Source organism: Cricetulus griseus, chromosome X (genome assembly GCF_003668045.3).
Source record: "Cricetulus griseus strain 17A/GY chromosome X, alternate assembly CriGri-PICRH-1.0, whole genome shotgun sequence".
In the NCBI taxonomy this organism is placed as follows: Eukaryota; Metazoa; Chordata; class Mammalia; order Rodentia; family Cricetidae; genus Cricetulus; species Cricetulus griseus.
In genome coordinates, this window is record NC_048604.1 from 2,519,876 (window position 1) to 2,539,744 (window position 19,869).

The following is a 19,869-nucleotide window of genomic DNA, read 5'->3' on the forward strand; positions in this document are numbered from 1 at the left end:
AACTGGTAGGATTAATAGGTATCCTGAGGATTGGAGGGCCACAGAATGCCACAAAACTCACAGCACATAACAGACCTCACTCGAGAGATTTGTTGGGGGCATGAAAGGCCACCTGTGAGCTAGGGTGTGTGTGTGTGTGTGTGTGTGTGTGTGTGTGTGTGTGTGTGTGTGTGTGTGAGAGAGAGAGAGAGAGAGAGAGAGAGAGAGAGAGAGAGAGGGGGGGGGGAGACATGATAGCTTGGGCTTTTATGGGGGTACGGTATAGAGCATGTCCAGAGGGAAAAATGCATGACAATGGTGAATTGTGAAAACTTGTCACATTGGCCTTTAGTGACGGTGATGGATTGAAGGTATGGTGAAGGATGGGGGAGCACCTGGTTGTAGAATGTGGGGGTTCTAAGAAAAAGATCATGGACATTTTGGGAGTTGGACTGATTGCCTTTTGCATTAAGATATAGTTAAAGCCCATGGTAAGCAGGTAGTAGAATATGGTGGTTTGACTGAAAATGGCCACCATAAGCTCATATGTTTAAAGGCTTTGCCCCAGTTAGTGGAATTGTTTTGGAAGATTAGGATGTGTGGGCTTGTTGGAGGAGATGTGTTGCAAGGGGTGTGCTTGTGTAATACCCTCAGAAAGCTGAGGCTTCCAGAATCTTAGCCCAGGACGGCGGCCACCCCAAACACAGAATGGAGGCGAAAGCTTGATGCAAACTGCATGAGGCTTTATTGTAATTTAACGAGCTAACCCCATGTTAGCTCGGGTCTTTCACCCACCCGCCATGGCGGATGGCTAGAAAAAGACGGCTTGAAGCTGCTGCGCATAGATCTTTATAGGGCAGCGTAAGGGGAGTGTCTAGGGGTACGCACAGGCTCACGATTGGTGTGCCTCCAGGCTTGGAGGGCTTGCCCTGTGTTGATTGGTCAACTGGTTGTTATGGCCCATAGGCCCTCCCAGGGTGGTTGCTATGCTCTCTACATCATTGCTGTGCGCTTGTCCGTAAAGCACACCCAGGGTCGTAAAGCATAGCGCCACCAGCTAACCTCTGATTGGCTCACGAGGCAGGCATCTGACTTTCTAGTGTCTAGGTCAAGGTCATAGAAACACGTGTTCGGCCGTTATGGCTGCCAAAAGGGAAGCCGGTTCCTTCACTTGAGGTTTCAAAAGCCCATGCCAGGTTCAGTCTCTCTGTCTCTGTCTCCCTCTTTCTGTGTCTCTCCCTCTGACTCTCTGTCTTTCTCTCTGCCTGCTGTCTGCAGAAAAGGATGTAAATTCTCAGCTATTGCTCCAGCACCATGCATGTCTGCTTCCCACCATGATCATAATGAACTAACCCTCTGAAACTGAAAGGTACGTGACCCCACTGCCTACCTCCCACCACCAGTTAAATGTTTTATTATGAGTTGCCTTGGTCGTTGCCTTGGTCACGGTGTCCCTTCACAGCACTATATGAGTGACTAAAACAGGGGGCATTCTCATCCAAACTACCACAACACCTCTGCCACAAATAGGAGGGTCTACCTGTATGAGTTTATTTTTAGATCTTCTACTCAATTACATTGACTTGTATATCTGTTTGGGAGCCAGTGCCATGCTGTTTTTGTAACTATGGCATTATCATGTAATTTAAGGTCAGGTATTGTAGTACCTCAAGCATTAACTTTTGCTTAGGAGGGCACATCTGTGCACCAATGTAAATGTTAGGATTATTATTTTCTTCTAGTTCTGTAAAGAATGTTATGAGAATTTTGATGGGTGTTTGATTGAATTTATTCATTTTCTGCTGCTGTGATTGAGGAACCAAAAATTAGAAATAATAAACATTTAAAAACTTCGGCCCTGTAAAGGGAACTTGTAATGACAAAGGAAAATTTAACTCCTTAAATCAGGAGTGCCATGACTGGCGCCTGATCCCTGCTCTCAGAGAAGAGGAGGTAACTGTCCACCACTCCTGTTAACATTCCTTTGCTAATTGCTGGTCATAAAGATCCCCCTGCCCAGGGGATAACTGACAGACCCTGTGACCCTGTAACCCTGCAAGCCCATGCCCTGTCTCATCTCACTCAAATGTATCTCACTTAAAATATATAGCTACTGCTTTACTCTGTACTTTGTATGACCTGAAGTAACCATGGAAACTCTGTAATTTGTGGCCTTCAAGCTTATGGTCTGCCCCTTTAAAAGCTTCTCTTTTTGGCTGGTTGGCATCTCATTTGCCCGCCATGCAGTGAGAACCTAGCTGGCCAGCTTGAAATAAAAAAAAAAAAAAAAGAACTTTTGCTTTTGCATCAGAGTGTTGACTCCTTGGGATAGTCTCTGGGCTCCTTGAACCTGGCACACCATGATAAAACAACATGACTAAGGCAATTGATAGAAGAAAGAGTTTATTTGGACTTAGAGTTCAAGTGAGTTAGAATACACAATGCTAGGGACAGAATGGCAGCAGGTAGTTTGCGTGGCATCAGGAGCAGGTAGCTGAACACTCGGGTCCTAGTGGGTGTTACATCATTCCAACTGAACGGAAAGTTTATCTCGGAAGATCTGTGCGCTGGGCTGCCAGGCATCAGATCATTGACTAAATGGCTGGTCTGCACGCTTTTTTGTTTGTTTTTCAGACAGGATTTCTCTGTGCAGTCCTGGCTGTCCTGGAACTTACTTTGTAGACTGGCCTCGAACTGAGAGATCTACCTGTCTCTGGTTCCCAAGTGCTGGGATTAAAAGGCATGCACCACCACCACCCAGCTGTTGGCATGCTTTTCAGCTTCTTCCAAGATCTACTGATTTATTCAAAATATCATTTTTTCCCAATATGGATCCTATATAAAGGTGGCCTTAAGACCAGAGGCCTGAGCCTTTCCCTTTGCCAGCCTGCCTGTGTGTTTGTTGGCAGGCCTCCATTCATACCACCATGTGTTCCATGGTCCAACCACCCATGTGGTTCTCATGTGTGTTGGCCCTGTGCAGGCATGCATGGACGCCTGCCACTGGCTGCCTGCTTAGCAGCCTTTGTCTTTAAGTGACTAAAGTGTCCTATTTTCCTATGCCTCCTCTCAACTTCTTCAACCTCCCAGTGTCCCATAACCCTGCTGCTTTCCCAGCATGGGGGCCTGGATCTCACAACATGCCTGAGGATAGCAACAGGAGGCTCAGAAGCACTGCTCTGAGTATCAAATTCCTCTAGGTTTTTCCTCTACCCTTTCCCTGGATGCTGTTTGAAATATTAATTGTTCTCTCTCTCTCTCTCTCTCTCTCTCTCTCTCTCTCTCTCTCTCTCTCTCTCTGTCTCCCTATTGTAGTTAAATTTGGAAATGTGAGAGAGATACCCATGCCTGCTATGAGAATCTCTCAAGTAATTCTTTCACCTTGTGGAATTTCTCCTAAGATTCTCTAATAGATACAAATTAGGGAAAGTTACCCCTAAAGTATTTGCTCTTAAGTTTCAGAGAATCAACTTGCTTGAATGAAAAGCATCACTTTTTTATTGATGATGATGATGTTTTCTGTTTGTTTTCAAATCATCCTCCACGTTATGGTAGTGCTGGGTTAGCATTCTCCACTCTTATCCTGAAAGGGAAAAATTAATAAAAGTCTAAAACTTGGACTCCAAAGCCCAAATACAAAAATTCTCAGGCTTCTCTGAGTTCCCAAAAGGCAGCCCAATAGATAAATTTAAACAAAGGTCCACATGACTCAAGGGCTTAGACCAGATATGACACCCTTGAGCTGTGTTGACATTCCTCTAGTCCAAAGAGGATGAGATAGTCTCCAGCCCAGGACATAATTAACAAACACATCTCCTCTGCAGCACCCTGCTTATTTGCGCCTTGCCTGAAGCTTACAATCATTGTACTTTCCTGGGTAACCACTGTCGGGAGCGATTTCCAGGGGTTCCAGGAACCGGGAGCTCCTGTCTGCATTGAATATCGGATGCTAACTGATTTGCTATTGAATGGCATGGCCTCAGTGAGGAATGTCTCCTAGTTTGCATCTCTGTGGGCCTAAGCATCTGGATAGGCCTGCACCTGGGCGGAGGTGGAAGGTGTATAAGTAACAAGTGAGGACAGAAGGTGAGGGGCCAGCTAGCAGAGAGGAGAACAAGCACAGAAACGGTTTCCTCGTGGTCATGGAAGCACGGTTAAGAAACAGCCGAAAAGATGGTAAATAAAGAAAAGACTCTAGTTTTACAACATGGAACTGAGAGCTCTCTAAAGATGACAAGACGCCTGTGTTTGGTCTTTATCGCCGCTGGGTTACTAGGAGTTTCCAGGTCCACACACCCCCACTCAGGCAGAACCTCATGGCTGTCATGGCTTGGAGCTGAGACATGCCAGGTCACGACAAACCACGGAAGTTTTGTAATCTTGGGGCTTCCAGCCTACAATTTTCCCTTATAAAAACAGCCCTCAGTCAAAAGTGGGCACTCCATTTGTTCCGAAACGAATGAATGGGGTCCTTGCTGCAACTCATATCCTCGAGTCAATAAAGAAACCTTTGTCCTTGCATTCGGTGAGTCGTCTCCTTGTTGGCAGGTTCTTTGGGGGTTCCGTGATCTGGGCACAACAATACAGTCCAGAGTCACCTGCCTAGGGAATGGGGTCACCCACAGTATGCTCACCTCAGCTACCATAATCTAGAAAACTGCCCACACAGAGGGAGATGCCCAGAGACCCAACTATCAGATAATTCTAACTCCTGCCAAATTGACAACAGGCATCACTGTTCCCTTCTCTCACATCATGCCACTTCTACTTGCATTATGAGTGTGCGTGGGGTGTTGTATACCCTCACTCCCACGCACGCACACGCCCGTGCTCACAGATGGTGTCACACATGATCGTGGGTGAGTGTGTATGCACATCTTCTGTTCTCTATACGGGTGGAAAGCATGCAAGGTCGTTGCTATTATGTAGAGGATTGCATTCCTCGTCCTCCTCATCCAGTTATCACCAGTGGGCCCTGTGACTCTTTCTTCTGCAGTACTACCTCATGCTGTCTTACATTTCCACTGGTGCCACCCTACACCAGACACTCATCGTTCCTTGCCAGGGCCACTGGACCTTTATCAGAGGCCACTCTTCTCTAAACCATCTCTTGAGGGTCTGCAATGTTGACTTCCTAAATAAAGTGTATGCCTTCTCTCTCTCCCAAACGGGCCAGCAGCTGCCCCTTTGTTTAAATATCCAGACACCCACCCCATTTCTCCAGCCTTGTGAAAGTTTCCTTTGCTACATTCATTTCCTCTCACCCTCGAGATTCACAGGTCTCTCTGAAGGACCTGATCAGGTGTCCATGCTTTCTTATGCTTGTCCTCTCCTGGACAACCCCAATACCACTTTCTTTTCCTAATGAAATACTTTCTTAGGGGGAGATATTCTTCTGACAACTCGATAGATATCAAGCTCTGTTTTCACCTAAGAGGACTGTGAAATCTTCCTGTTGCTTTCTTTTTTCATATTTCAATTTATTTATTTTAATTAGAAAAAAGATTATGTTACATGTTAATCCCAGGTCCCTTTCCCTCCCCTCCTCCCCTGTCCCCCAACTAATACCCTACCTATCCCATACCCTTTCTGCTCCCCAGGGAGGGTGACGTCTTCCATAAGGGGTCTTCAGAGTCGGCCATATCCCTTGGGATTCGGCCTAGGCTCACCCCCGTGTGTCTAGGCTCAGGGAGTATCCCTCCCTGTGGGATGGGCTCCCAGAGTCCATTCCTATGCTAGCGATGAGTACTGATCCACTACAAGGGGTCCCATAGATTTCCAAGGCCTCCTCACTGACGCCCACGTTCAGGGGGTCTGGATCAGTCCAGTGCTGGTTTCCCAGCTAACAGTCTGGGGACCAAGAGCTCGCCCTTGTTCAGGTCAGCTTCCTCTGTGGGTTTCAGCTCTTTGCTCATCCATCCTCCTTCTCTGCAACTGGATTTCATTTCAGTTCAAGGTTTAGCTGTGGGTGTCTGCTTCTACTTCTATCTGCTGCTGGATGAACGCTACACAATGTCATATGAATCAGTCATCAATCTCATTGTCAGGAGAGGGCATTTAAGGTAGCCTCTCCTCTGTTGCTTAGATTGTTAGTTGTCAACTTTGTAGCTCTCCAGACATTTCCCTAGTGCCTGATTTCTCTTTAAACCTATAATGTCTCCGTCTATTATTTCATCTCTTATCTTGCTCTCTTCTGTTGCTTTCTAAAGGTGGAGGCCACCCAAGTGCCAGTCAGGAGGTGAGGGAATAAGTAAACTGAGTTGTGCATATAGGGAAGTGTAGGGGGAAAGGGCCAGCCAAAGAAACACACTTTGGCCCTGCAACCAGAACCAAAGAAATGCACCCTGACCCCGAAACCAGTGCCGAAGGAAGACACTTTGTCCCTGGAATCAGGGCCAGTGAAAGAAATACACCCTGGCCCTAAAATTAGAGCCAAAAGGCTAAAAAGGAACAGCGAAAGAAACACACTTTGGCCGTGAAACCAGAGCCAAATCTGTCCCTGCCCCTGAGCAGAAAACCAGCCAATCCTTGAGCAAGAGATCTCATCAGTCTGAGCTGGGGGGCTGAAATCTGACCAGTCCTCACCGTGGAAATCTCCTCCCTGAGGAGGAAAAAAGCTCCGCCCCTGAGAATCCACATATAAACCCTGTGCCTGTCCAGTTTGCTGATGTCTTCTTCCACCCTGGCAGAGGCAACCACTCCCCTGGATTCTTCCCTCCCAATAAATCTCTTGAATGATGTTTGGGTGATGACCTTCCTTCGGCCGGAGCAGAGATGGAGCAGGGCTGTGACACTTTCGCTGGGGAAACCTTCCCCTAGTGAAGCAGAGTTGTTACACTGTGGGGGACTGAAACTGAACTGTAGCAACTTTGTTGGGGAAGCCCTTCCCTGCCTGCCAGAGCAGAGCTGTTAACCCTGGAGCCCCCCCCCACCCGCTCCCCGCCCTCCCCTGCCAGAGCAGAGCTGTTACACTGGGGAAGCCTTTCCCTGGAGCAGGGCTGTAAGCTGCCAAGCTTACTGTGACCTGTGGTACTCTGTGGCTCCCGGGTGCCAGAATACTTTCCCATCCGAGGTGTAACACTTAGTATTCTGTGGCTCCAAGGTGCCAGAATAGTCTGCCATCCAAGCTGTAACAGTTAGTATTCTGTGGCTGCCGGGTGCCAGAATAGTTTGCCATCGGGGCTGCAGCACTTACAGAAAGGATTGGAGGAGCACTGGTTCAAGCCGCTGTATAGGTGAGGCGAGACACAAGGAAGGTGTGTACCGTGCGCGAGGCATCATGAATCCAGGGTGCTAAGTGACACAGACAGACACGGGTACACTCAAGAGGCCACAGTTAGCCGAATGAGTCCGCCTACAGGAGCTGTTCAACTCAGACCTGGGCTGATGTGGCAGAAAGCAGAGTAATGGCTAAGGGGCCCCAGGGACAGGGAAAGCTGTAGCTGTGGATTTGCTCGGGATGCCTGGGACTCTGAGTTTGAGTCTCCAGAACTGAGAAGGGAAAACCTCTCGGGTGTACAGCGGTGCCTGGGGTGCTAGGGGCGGAGGGACAAGGAGCTCGTGCTGAATGGGTAGGCGCGGTGAAACTACCTCAGAAGCCGAGGGTTGTGAAAGGCTTGGTTGTCGATGGCACCACTGAGTTGCTCCTCCTCACGACTGTTGTCTTTCCTAGAAGGCCCCTTCTAGAAGCCAGGGTGTGAAGGTGACCACAGCTCCCCTAGCAGGGGCTGCTTGGGAGCCATCACACATCACACGTCATCAGTGAGAGCAGGAGCGGGATCGCCGAAGAGTGGGCTGAGACCGTGAGGGGTCTCGAGGATACGGTTCGAGGCACAGAGGGGACAGTTGGGATCAGCTTGGGGGCCCAGAGCCCAGCAAGCCAGCAGAGAGCAGCCAGGTGGAGCCTAGCCAACCTGTGAGGTCGCACTCCGAGGCCAGCATGCCCAGGACCAGGCAGAGCAGCCTTCGAGGGTCGTCGTCTCGCCGCTCCCGCACCGACAGAGCCGAGCTGACCTTCTCTGTGAGCCTGGTGGAGCACCATCTTCGTGAGAGCGGCCATGCCCCGAGGCTGAGCGAAACAGTGCCCATCTTGCTGACCGCCATCCTGGAGTTCCTGACACGCAGGCTGCTGGAGCTGGCAAGCAATGAGGCCCAACGCCTAGGCGCCCAGAGGCTCATCACCCCTGAGATCCTAGACTTGACCGTCTACAACAACACCCTTCTGAGCCAACTGTTGCAATTCACCACCATCTCTCAGACGGCCCCAGCTGGACGTCGTCGTCGTCGTCGACGTCAGACCTAGCTACTACCTGCTGCTGCCTCTGCTGCCGCCTGGCTCTGGGTCGCTGACTGGCCCAACCACCCCATCTATCTATCCACTGAGTCATCAGTCCATCCCGCCCAAACCTTCCCACAGGCCGCCCTGCATAGCTGGCCAACCTGGTCCCTTCCTTCTCTCCCAGTTGTGTTGTTATTAAACCTTGAGTTCAAGAAAACAACAGGTTTGCTTCCCTGGCTTTTCGTTGGGGAATGGGATGCAGGTGGGTGTGGGGTTCGGTGGGGGCAGAGGCTGAGCTCAGCCTAGTGGGAGGAACATAGGGGGTGGGACTGGTACTGGGGTGCGTGTGACCCACAGCTTGCTTTCCCAAGGTATTCCGTTGGTCGTGGGGTGTGGGTAGGTGTGGAATGGAGGAGTGTCTCATGTGGGCCTTTTTGGAGGAGAACATGGGGTGGGACGGGTACTGGGGTGCGGGTGACCCACAGGCAGCATTCCCAAGCTTTTGTTTTGTCCATGGGGTATGGGGTAGGTGTGGAATGGAGGAGTGTCTGAGGTGGCCCACGTTGGACAAACACAGGGGTTGGGACTGGTACTGGGTCCGGGTTACCCACAGGCTGCTTTCCCAAGCTGTTCCTTTAGTCATTGGGTGGGGGAAGTTTTGGAATGGAGGTCCTTCTGGGCGCACCCTAGTTGGAGGAACACAGGGGGTGGGACTGGGACTGGGGTGCGGGTGACCCACAGGCTGCTTTCCCAAGCTTTTGTTTTACCATGGGTTAGGGGTAGGTGTGGAACGGAGGAGTGTCGGAGGTGGGCTTAGTTGGAGGAACACAGGGGGTGGGACTGGTACTGGGGTGCGGGTGACCAAAAGGCTGCTTTCCCAAGCTTTTCCTTTGGCCATGGCGTGGGGGTAGGTGTGCAATGGAGGAGTTTCTGATTTGGGCCTAGTTGGAGGAACAAAAGGGGTGGGACTTGTACTGGGGTATGGGGGATCCACAGGCTGCTTTCCCAAACTTTTCGGTTTTCAATGGGTGGGGGTATGAGTGTAATGGAGGAGTGCCTGAGGTGGGCCTAATTGGAGGAACACATGGGGTGAGACTGGTACTGGGTTGCGGGTGACCCACAGGCTGCTTTCACAAGCATTTCCGTTGGCCGTGTGTTGGGGGTAAGTGTGGAACAGAGGAGTGTGTGCGGTGGGATTACTTGGAGAGAGACATGGTGTCGCTGTGGTACTGGGGTGCCGGTGTTCCTTCCCAATCTACTCCTTTTGCTCTGGGGTTGGAGTAGGTGTGGAATGGAGGAGTGTCGGAGGTGGGCTTAATTGGAGGAACACATGGGGTGGGACTGGTACTGGATTACAGGTGACCCACAGGCTGCTTTCTCAAGCTTTATCGTTGGTCATGGGTGGGGGGAGCTGTGTCATGGAGGAGTGTCTGAGGTGAGCCTAGTTGGAGGAACACAGGGGTTCAGAGTGGTACTGGGGTGCGGGTGACCCACAGGCTGCTTTCACAGGATTTTCCTTTGGCCATGGGGTGGGTGTATGTGTGGAATGTACCAGTGGGTGAGGTGGGCCCATTTTTAGAAACAGGGGTGCTGGGCCTGACACTTGGATGCCAGTGACCCACAGCCTGCTTTCCCAAGCTTTCCTTTGGTCTTGGGGTGGGGCGGGTGTGGAATGGAGGATCGCTTGTGGTGGCCCTAGTTGGAGGAAAATAGTGGGTGGGACTGTTACTGGTGTGTGTAACCCACAGAGGACTGTCTGAGGTGGGCTTAGTTGGAGGAACACAGTGGGTAGCACTGGTTCCTGGTGTGCAGGTGACCAAAAGGCTGCTTACCAAAGCTTTTCCTATGGCCATTTTGTGGGGGTAGGTGTGCAATTGGGGAGCTTCTGGGTTGGGCCTCGTCAGAGGAACATAGGATGTGCGACTTTTACTGGGGTGCTTTGTACCCACAGACTGCTTCCCAAGCTCTTCCTTTGGCAATGGATTTTGGTTATGTTTGTAATGGATGAGTGTCTGAGGAGGGCCTAATTAATTGGAGGAACACAGGGGGTGAGACTGGTACTGGGGTGAGTGTAACCACAGCCTACTCTCCCAAGCTTTTCCTTTGGCAATTAGGTGGGGGTAAGTGTGGAATAGAGGAGTGTGTGAGGTGGCATTAGTTGGAGGGAGACAGGGGGTGGGACTGGTACTGGGGTGCGGGTGATCCACCGGCTGGTTTTCCAAGCTACTCCTTTTGCCATGGGTTTGGGGTACGTGACGAATGGAGGTGTGTCTGAGGTGACCTTTGTTGGAGGAACACAGGGGGTTGGACTGGTACGGGAGTGCAGGTGAACCACAGGCTGCTCTCCTAAGCTTTTCCTTTGGCCATGTTGTGGGGATATGTGTGTGATGGAGGAGTGTCTGAGGTGGGCCTAATTGGAGGAACACAGGGGTTAGGACTGGTACTGGGGTGTTGCGAACCACACGCTGCTTTCCCAATCTTTTCTTTTGTAAATGGGGTGGGAATAGGTGTATAGTGGGAAATTACCAATACGGAGCCATGCAGAAATATACGGGTATTTAATAGTGAATAGGCCTTACTTACATAGCGACCTAGCCTGCCGGCACTGTAGCAGTCTGTAGAGCAAGCCGAAAAGGAAAACCAAAAGTGACCAGCCACTGAAACTCTGCCTCGACGTCATCCTGACTACGCCCTCCCAGGCGTGGTCAAACACACCTATAGCCATCCCCTCCTAGGCGTGGCTACAGCATCCCCTACATAGGTGTGGTATGGAGGAGTGTCTCAGGTGGCCCATAGTTGGAGGAACACAGTTGGTGGGATAGGTACTGGGGTCCAAGTAACCCAAAGGCTACTTTCCCAAGTTTTTCCTTTGGCCATGGGGTTGGGGTAGGTGTGGAATGGAGGAGTGTCTGAGGAGGGCTTAGTTGGAGGAACAATGAGTTTTGGGACTGCTACTGGGGTGCCAGTGAACCACAGGCTGCTTTCCCAAGCTTTTCCATTTGCCACGGGGTTGGGGTAGGTGTGGAATAGAGGAGTGTCTTAGGTGGGCTTAGTTGGAGGAACTTAGAGGTTTGGACAGGTACTGTGGTGCAGGTGACCCACAGGCTGCTTTCACAGGTGTTTCCTTTGGCCATGGGATGGGGGTAGGTGTGGAATGGAGGAGGGTCTGAAGTGGATTTAGTTGGAGGAATACAGGGGTTGGCATTGGTACTGAGGTGCTTGTGACTGACAGGCTGCTTTTCCAAGCCACTCCTTTGGTCTTGGGGTTCGGGTATATGTGGAATGGAGGAGTATCTGAGGTTGGCCTGATTGGAGGAGCACAGGGGTAGGGACTGGTACTGGGGTGGGGGTGTCCCACGCTGCTTTCCCAAGCTTTTCCTTTGGTCTTGGAGTGCGGGTAGGTGTGGAATGGAGGATTGAAGAGATTGATCCGCAGTCCGTAAGGCTAAGGTTTCTTTATTAGATAAATACCAGCCAAGCTCAAGCCAAAGTGTGCCATGGGCATCAAGCCAGCCAGGCCATAGAGAAAGGAGAAGGGGCTCTCCACGTGTCTGCCATCCCTTAAGAATCCTCCCTGTGTCATCTTTAGACCTCCCCTGACCTCGCCCTTATGGGCATGTCCCGGCACACCTGCCTGGGCTACTAGGAGGCGGGGCTACAATGTCTCCCTCCAATTCTACTTTTAGTCTCAAAGAGGATTAAAACTTAATAATGTAAAACATCCAAAATTAACAACCATAAAGGTAAAATATAAGAAGATATAATAATCTGCTATTACACATCCTAACTCACCTGTCCAGGCTACTAGGAGGCAGGGCTACAGTATCTCCCTACAGTGGATTGTTTGCGGTGGGCCTAGTTGGAGGAACAGAGTGGGTGGGACTGGTACAGGGGTGCGGGTGACCCATAGTCTGCTTTCTCAAGCTTTTCCTTTGGCCATGGGGTGGGGTAGTTGTGTAATGGAGGAGTGCCTGAGGTGGGCTTAGTTGGAGGAACACAGGGATGGGACTGGTACTGGGGTGCTTGTGACTGACAGGCTGCTTTCCTAAGCTGTTCTTTTGGTCGTGCGGTGGGGGTATGTGTGGAATGGAGGAGTGTCTGAGGTCAGCCTGTTTGGAGGAACTGAGGGGGACAGGCTCGTACTGGGGTCCTCGTGATGCACCGCCTGCTTTCCCAAGCTTTTCTTTTGGCCATGGTGGGGGGTACCTGGTGAATGCAGGAGTCTCTGAACTCACCCTATTTGGAGGAACACAGGGTGTGGTACTGGTACGGAGTTGCAGGTGACTCACAATGTACTTTCCCAGGCTTTTCCTTTGTCCATGGGATGGGAGTAGGTGTGGAATGTAGGAGTGGCTGAGGTGGGCCTATTTTCAGGAACAGAAGAAGTGCTGGGACTGGCACTTGGATGCCAGTGACCCACAGCCAGCTTTCCCAAGCTTTTCCTTTGGTGTTGGGGTGGGGGTAGGTGTGGAATGGATGATCGTTTGTGGTGGGCCTAGTTGGAGGAACATAGGGGGTGGCACTGGTACTAGGGTGCTTGTGACACACAGGCTACTCACCCAAGCTTTTCCTTTGGTTTTGGGATGGGGGTAAGTGTGGAATAGGGGAGGGTCTGAGGTGGGCTTAGTTGGCAGAATACAGGGAGTGGGAGTGGTACCGGTGTGTGGCTGACCCACAGGCTGCTTTTCCATTCTTTTCCATTGGCCATGGGCTGGGGGTATGTGTGTGTAACGGAGGAGTGTCTTAGGTGGGCCTAGTTGTTGGGACACAGGGGGTGCGAATATTCTTGGGGTGCTGTGACCCACAGGCTGCTTTCCCAAGCTTTTCCTTTGTCCATGGGGTGGGTGTACGTGTGGAGTGGAGGAGTGTCTGAGGTGGGCTTAGTTAGAGGAACACAGGGGTGGGTACTGGTGTGTGGGTGACCCACAGGCTGCTTTCCCAAGCCTTTGCTTTGGCCATTGGGTGGGGGTAGGTGTGGAATGGAGGAGTGTCTGAGGTGGGCCTAGTTGGATGAACTAGGGATTTGGACTTGTACTGGGGTCTGGGTGACCCACCGGCTGCTTTCCCAACCTTTTCTCTGGGCATAGGGTGGGGGTAGGTGTGGAATGGAGGAGTGTCTGAGCTCACCCTAATTAGAGGAACACAGGTCGTAGTACTGGTACTGGGGTGCAGGAGACCCACATCCTGCTTTCCCAACTGTTTCCTGTGTCCATGGGTTGCGGGTAGGTGTGGAATGGAGGACTCTATGAGTTGGTCCTGGTTGGAGGAACACGGGGGTGGGGGGGTGTTGTACTGGTACTGGGGTGCGGGTGACCCACAGGCTGCTTTCCCAAGCTTTTCCTTTGTCCATGGGGTGGGTGTACGTGTGGAGTGGAGGAGTGTCTGAGGTGGGCTTAGTTAGAGGAACACAGGGGTGGGTACTGGTGTGTGGGTGACCCACAGGCTGCTTTCCCAAGCCTTTGCTTTGGCCATTGGGTGGGGGTAGGTGTGGAATGGAGGAGTGTCTGAGGTGGGCCTAGTTGGAGGAACCCAGGGGTTGCTATGGGGTGCGGTTGATCCCCAGGTTGCTTTCCCAAGGTATTCGTTTGGTCGTGGGCTAGGGTAGGTGTGGAATGGAGGAGTGTCTGAGGTGGGCCTAGTTGGAGGAACACGGGGGGCGGGGGGACTGGTCCTGGAGTGCGTGTGACCCACATTCTGGTTACATGATCTTTTCCTTTGGGTTGGTGTGTGTTGGAGTCGGAGGTTGACGTGGGTCTAGTTAGAGGAACACAGGGTTGGGACTGGTAAAAGGTGGGGGTGACACACAGGCTGGTTTCCCAATGTTTTCCTTTGGCCATGGGGTGTGTGTATGTATGTATAGAGTGGAGGAGAGTCTGAGATCGGCCTTTTTGCAGGGGGACAGGAGTCGGGACTGGTAATGGGGTACTTGTGATCCGTAGGTCTGCTTCCCAAGCATTTCCTTTGTCCATGTGTGGGTGTCAGGTGGAGGTTCAGCTGGGCCTAGCTATAGAAACACAGAGGGTAGGACTGCTACTGGCATCAGGTGAACCACAGGCTGCCTTGTCAAGATTTTCTTTGGTCATGGGTGGGGAAGTTACGGAGGCTGAGCTGGGTCTAGGTGGAAGAACCCAGGGGTTAGGACTGGTACTGGGGCACAGGTGACCCACAGGCTGCTTTGGCAAGCATTTCCTTTGGAAATGGGGGTGGGTGTGTGGTGGAGGCAGCGGCTGAGGTGGGCCTAGTTGGAGGTACACAGTGGTTGGGACTGGTGCTGTAGTGGTGCTTAGCCACAGGCTGCTTTCCCTAGTTTTTCCTTTGGATATGAGGTACACCTGGAATGTCTGAGAGGAGGGCAAGCTGGTCCTACTTGCAGGAATACAGTGATGTTTGGCTTTCAGCTGTCGAAGGGAGTTGGAGATGGTGGAGGGACAGCCACTCTCGAGGCAGAGAATGAGGACGTGGGTAGGGGTAAACGAGTTGGCCTTCACCCAAGCTGGGTCAGCCTGCCAGCTACATCAGAAAATGGCCTTCTTATAGGAGAGCAGAGCAGAGGGGCCCACGTGCAATGGTGGGGTTTTGGTGGGGCATGGTGATATGGACTAGAGCAGTGGCATGCAGGGACTAGTGTCATGGAGGATTATGACTCGTTGTTAATCCTTGCATGGTCAGCATGATATGGCAGGTGGTTTCCGTGGAAATGGTTGTCAGTTAGGTGTAAACTAGCAAACGCTCCTGCCCAGCCAGGGCCAGTTGTAACCTGTTCAAGTGGATCTCAGGTTTGTGGAGGTGGTTCGGTTCTAGAGGCTAGGCCCCGCCCTATAGTGCTTGCCTACTTGGCGTCCTCGGGACCCATGTCTCATTGCGTCACCAAGTCCCGCCCCGCCCCGCCCCGCGCCTGTTATTTACATACGGGGCTTTTCCCCACAGGGATTCCCGCCCTATTGTTGTGACTGGGTTTCCTGGCATCTGGTACTCTGCGTCCAGCAGTACACTCCACATCACCGTGGCAACGGGTGTGGGGTGGGGGAAGTCCTGGGGCGCCGAAGGCGGAAGCTGAGATGACGTGTGATCCCAGTGAGGACAAAGCGCTAGCTTTGAGGTAGCTGTGGCTGCGTTCGTCAGCGCACCCCAACCGGAAGTCAGGAGGCGCGGCAGGCCAGTGAACATGGCGGCGGGCTCTGCGTCCTCCCTGGGCGGCGCCGCGTGGCCCGGCTCTGAGGCTGGGGACTTCTTGGCCCGCTATCGTCAGGTGTCCAACAAGCTCAAGAAGCGCTTCCTGCGGAAGCCGAACGTGGCGGAAGCCGGGGAGCAGTTCGCACAGCTGGCCCGCGAGCTGCGCGCCCAGGAGTGCCTGCCCTATGCCGCGTGGTGCCAACTGGCTGTGGCGCGCTGCCAGCAGGCACTCTTCCATGGGCCGGGGGAGACGCTGGCCCTCACCGAAGCCGCCCGACTTTTCCTGCGGCAGGAGTGCGACGTGCGCCAGCGCCTGGGCTGTCCGGCCGCCTATGGCGAGCCTCTACAGGCCGCCGCCAGTGCCCTCGGCGCCGCTGTGCGCCTTCACCTCGAGCTGGGCCAGCCTGCCGCCGCCGCCGCTCTGTGCCTCGAGCTGGCCGCCGCCCTTCGCGCCCTGGGCCAGCCGGCCGCCGCCGCAGGTCACTTTCAGCGCGCTGCTCAGCTGCACCTGCCCCTGATGCCACTGGCTGCGCTGCAGGCGTTCGGCGACGCTGCCTCCTGCCAGCTCCTGGCGCGCGACTACACCGGCGCCCTGGCGCTGTTTACACGCATGCAACGTCTGGCACGGGAGCATGGCGGCCACCCGGTACAGCACTCCGAGCTGCCACTGCCTTCACCGCCTCTTCCTGGGCTCCAACCGCCCCCACCAGGAACCCAGCCAAGACCTGGCTCGGCCCCGACCCCGCCCCTCCCGCTGCTCGCGGACCACGCCCCAGGCTCTGCTGCACCTTCTCTTGGTACACTGGGTGCCTTCGCAGACATTCTTGTCAGGTGCGAGGTGTCCCGCGTGCTGCTGCTGCTGCTCCTGCAACCACCGCCCGCAAAGCTGCTGCCCGAGCATGCCCAGACCCTGGAAAAGTACTCCTGGGAGGCTTTCGATGCCCACGGCCAGGATACCAGCGGCCAGCTTCCTGAGGAGCTGTTTTTGCTTTTGCAGTCCCTGGTCATGGCTGCCCATGAAAAGGACACGGAAGGCATCAAGAAGCTGCAGGTGGAGATGTGGCCGCTGCTGACTGCTGAGCAGAACCACCTCCTTCACCTCGTTCTACAGGAAGCCGTCTCTCCCTCAGGCCAGGGGGTCTGATAAGTCACCTGAGCTAAACAGTCTTTCCTCCTGGTACCAACTTGTTTTATCTTTGGGGACAGGCGATGGAAGATGTGATCTTGTTTCTGTTTTTTTCTCGTTTCTATTGACACTATGATAGTTTAGCTGTGTGTGCCTCATTTGTTGCATAAAATAGTGCCCTCCGGGCCCAAACATAGTGCCTCAAACGAGGTAACTTCATCCTTAAGGCTGAAGGAGATTCCACTGTGTAACAATCTGCTTGCTTTATGCATTGGTCTGTGGCTGGATACTGCGTTGATTCCTTTCCCTAGCTGTTCTAAGTATAGAGACAATAAACACGGGAGGACAGATGTTCCTTTGGCATATTGGTTTCCTTTTGTTTTATTCCTGGTGGTGTCTGGCATCATCAAGAAGTATTTAGAAAAAAAATAGCAATGTTTATGTCTTGAAAATTATGAGGATTTTTCCAATTTGGTCATACCCCCTCTTGTAATACATTATTCCTTGATTTCCTTATAAATTAGCATAGCAGTCTAGGGAATAGGAAAATCAACAGATGACATAAAATACAATTGTCATAATGTCTCTGTACCTGAACACGAGGACTATGTTGGTAAGCAGAACGGGCATGTTCTCTCATACATTCCAGATCGATTTTTACTCTCTGCACACTGTGCTGGCATGGGTTCTTCCTGATTGGGTGATGGGATCCTTTCTTCTGAGTTGCACATATGATCTCTTGGTGATCCTGCCTTTAATGGGTTGCAGCAACTTTCCATTATCCAGAGGTTTGTGGCAAGAGATTACTCAAAGTCTTTGGAATAGGTTCTCTGTTTCCAAACCAGGGTTTGGATTGCTCTCGTTTCGAGAAACACAACACAATTAATTGCCCCTGTGCAATCAAGATCTATCTTCCCAGCCAATACCCAGAGTCCCTTTCCTTTTCTTCCTTTCAGTTCAGTGTCCTGAGAAATCTAATTCCCTAAAACTATAGTTGTGTCCCCTTAAATATGCTTGCCTTGGAAATTAGAGCCACTAAACTATGTGACCCAATGCACCTGGGACAGGTACCAAAGAAATGTTTCCTTCTTAGTAGTAGGTGAAATAGTGGCCTATTCCACTTTTCTCTGTGGTTCCTGCATCCTTGCATTTTTGCTTTCAGAAAGATGATGTCATTTCGAACACTGGCTTAAGACACCCGACACATCCGGCAGGGTAGTATTCCAACTTCCCTAAGTGTTTTTCCCATGTTGTCACCCTATTTAAACCTGAGTTAGACCACCATTCTATATAGCCCGCCCCCCTGATAATTGGCCAATAGGGTGTGTGGTACAAAACCAATGAATTCCACGTGCTGCCTTACTCTGTTTCTTATGGCTAATAACACAGTACCACTGTTGGTGGTAACTGTGAAGAGCAGGTTTATTATGGTTTGTGCTTCAGGTCAATATAAGGTCTGCTGGTAGCGTTCTTATGTTTAGTGTCCTCAAGTGGTATAGGAGTGTCCTCAAGTGGTATAGGACGGTGACGGCAAAAGACTGGGGAGGTGCGAGAGACCAAGGCAGACTGGCTTTCCTATGGGGTGCACTTCCAAATTAACATATCCTAAAGGTCCCATCTCCAACTAACCATACAGTGTACCTTCTGATATCTTCATGAAACAATGGGAGTGTGTGTAGGCAGAGTTTTCCCCACCCCGGGAGCTGCTTCCAAATTACCACACAGAGACATATATTAATTGTAAATGATCAGCCAGTAGCCCAGGCTTATTGCTAGCTAGCTCTTACATTTTAAGATTAGTGCTCTGCCATGTGACAGTACCTTTATTAGCATGGCACGTTCATCTCCTGCTCCCTCTGTGTCTCGATGGTGACTTCTGACTGCTCTCTTCTCCATCTAGAACAGCATTCTCAGTTTGGCTGTCCTGCCTAACTTTACCTGTTCAGCTACTGGCCAGTCAGCTTCTTTTATTAAACCAATCACAACGACAAATCTTCACAGTCTACAAAAGGATTATTCCACAGCATTTCCCCCTTTTTGTGAAATTAAAGAGGAAGGTTTCAACTTCAACATAATACAATTATATGTGGCAAAACAGTCATTGAGTAAGAATTACAGTTACAACATCAGGTCCATTTGTACTTGGAAAAGTTGGAGAAAATTCACTATTATATATCCTATCCTGGTGAGTCTAAAGTTTACATCTAAATCATATTCTTATCATAACTAAGACAAACTATAAATTATAGCTCTCTAGGCTTCAACTCCAAGAAGGACTCCAGAAGGGTGAAATGTCACCTAATGACAGGCATATCAGGCTGTCTGGACGGTCACCCAAAGTTCCTCCGAAATGTTGGGGCATCCAACTCTGGCCTACTGGTCTAGCACATCTGACAGACTTTTCTGAGAAGCAGGGGATTCTGAGGGACTGTCCTGTCTTGTCTTGGCAAAGTTTGGCAGTCGCCTTTCTTGCATCCTACCGGTCCAGTTTAGATAGTATATTGTCAGCAATTGAGGCAAGAGCAGTTACTTTGCCCACATGGCTAGCTTTTGCCATAAATAAAACAAACTCCATAGGGGGTTTCTTTGATACCCATCATGTTCTCTGAAGTAGATTGGTGCTGCCAGGAACAGATGTGTCTCACTATCACAGAAGCCTTAGGTTATTAAACATATTAAATGCCATATTCTGTAGGTATCTGAAGACCCTCTATATCTGTCTCATTATGTTTATTTATGACCTTGAATACGTATCTAACGTGACAGTAAGTTTGACTATTTTAGATGACTATTTATCTGAAGGTTCTTTTCTTAATTTGTTACCAAATGATTGAGAGACATAAACACTTCAGTTGTTTCCCTAAGAAGATGTTTTAAGGTCTAAAAAGATACTTTTTAGGTTGGTATTACAAGTTATGATAGAAAGTGGTTTAGGTATAAAACTTTGGACTCATCAAGAAAGGATAAATTGTCAGTATTTAGGCATTTTACTGGCCTGCCTTTGGAGTTCTGGCAAGATACTCCCCCAGTTGCTGCCACTAAGAGCACCACCTGTGATATACATTATGTTCCCCTTTAAAAGGTCTGTGCCCATCTCCCATCCCCCCTCTTTTTCTCTCCCTCTCTGTTCCTTTCTCCTCTCTCCCTCTCTGTCTCTCTGTGCCTCTCTTTCTCACTGCTCTTGTTCCCAGAGGCCCAGTTACCCCCTTTTGCTAATAAAGAACCCCCCTCCCCACTTGAACTGTGTTGCATGGCATCTTTCTCTCTCAAGCTACTTTTTTTAAAAAAAATACAACATAGATAATAATTTCTC

General features: G+C 50.9%; 2 protein-coding genes across 2 annotated transcripts; both read left to right on the forward strand.

The window, feature by feature from the left end:
- The first annotated feature begins 7,657 nt into the window (after nt 1-7,657).
- Nucleotides 7,658-8,333, forward strand: LOC100763078 (histone H2A-Bbd type 2/3). The gene has a single exon (XM_027431709.2). The coding sequence runs from the start codon at nt 7,919-7,921 to the stop codon at nt 8,279-8,281; it is 363 nt and encodes a 120-aa protein (XP_027287510.1). The 5' UTR covers nt 7,658-7,918; the 3' UTR covers nt 8,282-8,333.
- Nucleotides 8,334-15,204: 6,871 nt separating this feature from the next.
- On the forward strand, nt 15,205-16,919 carry LOC113837507 (40-kDa huntingtin-associated protein). Its single transcript, XM_027431708.2, has one exon. It carries the CDS (start codon nt 15,423-15,425, stop codon nt 16,572-16,574), a length of 1,152 nt encoding a protein of 383 aa, XP_027287509.1. The 5' UTR covers nt 15,205-15,422; the 3' UTR covers nt 16,575-16,919.
- The last annotated feature ends 2,950 nt before the right edge of the window (nt 16,920-19,869 follow it).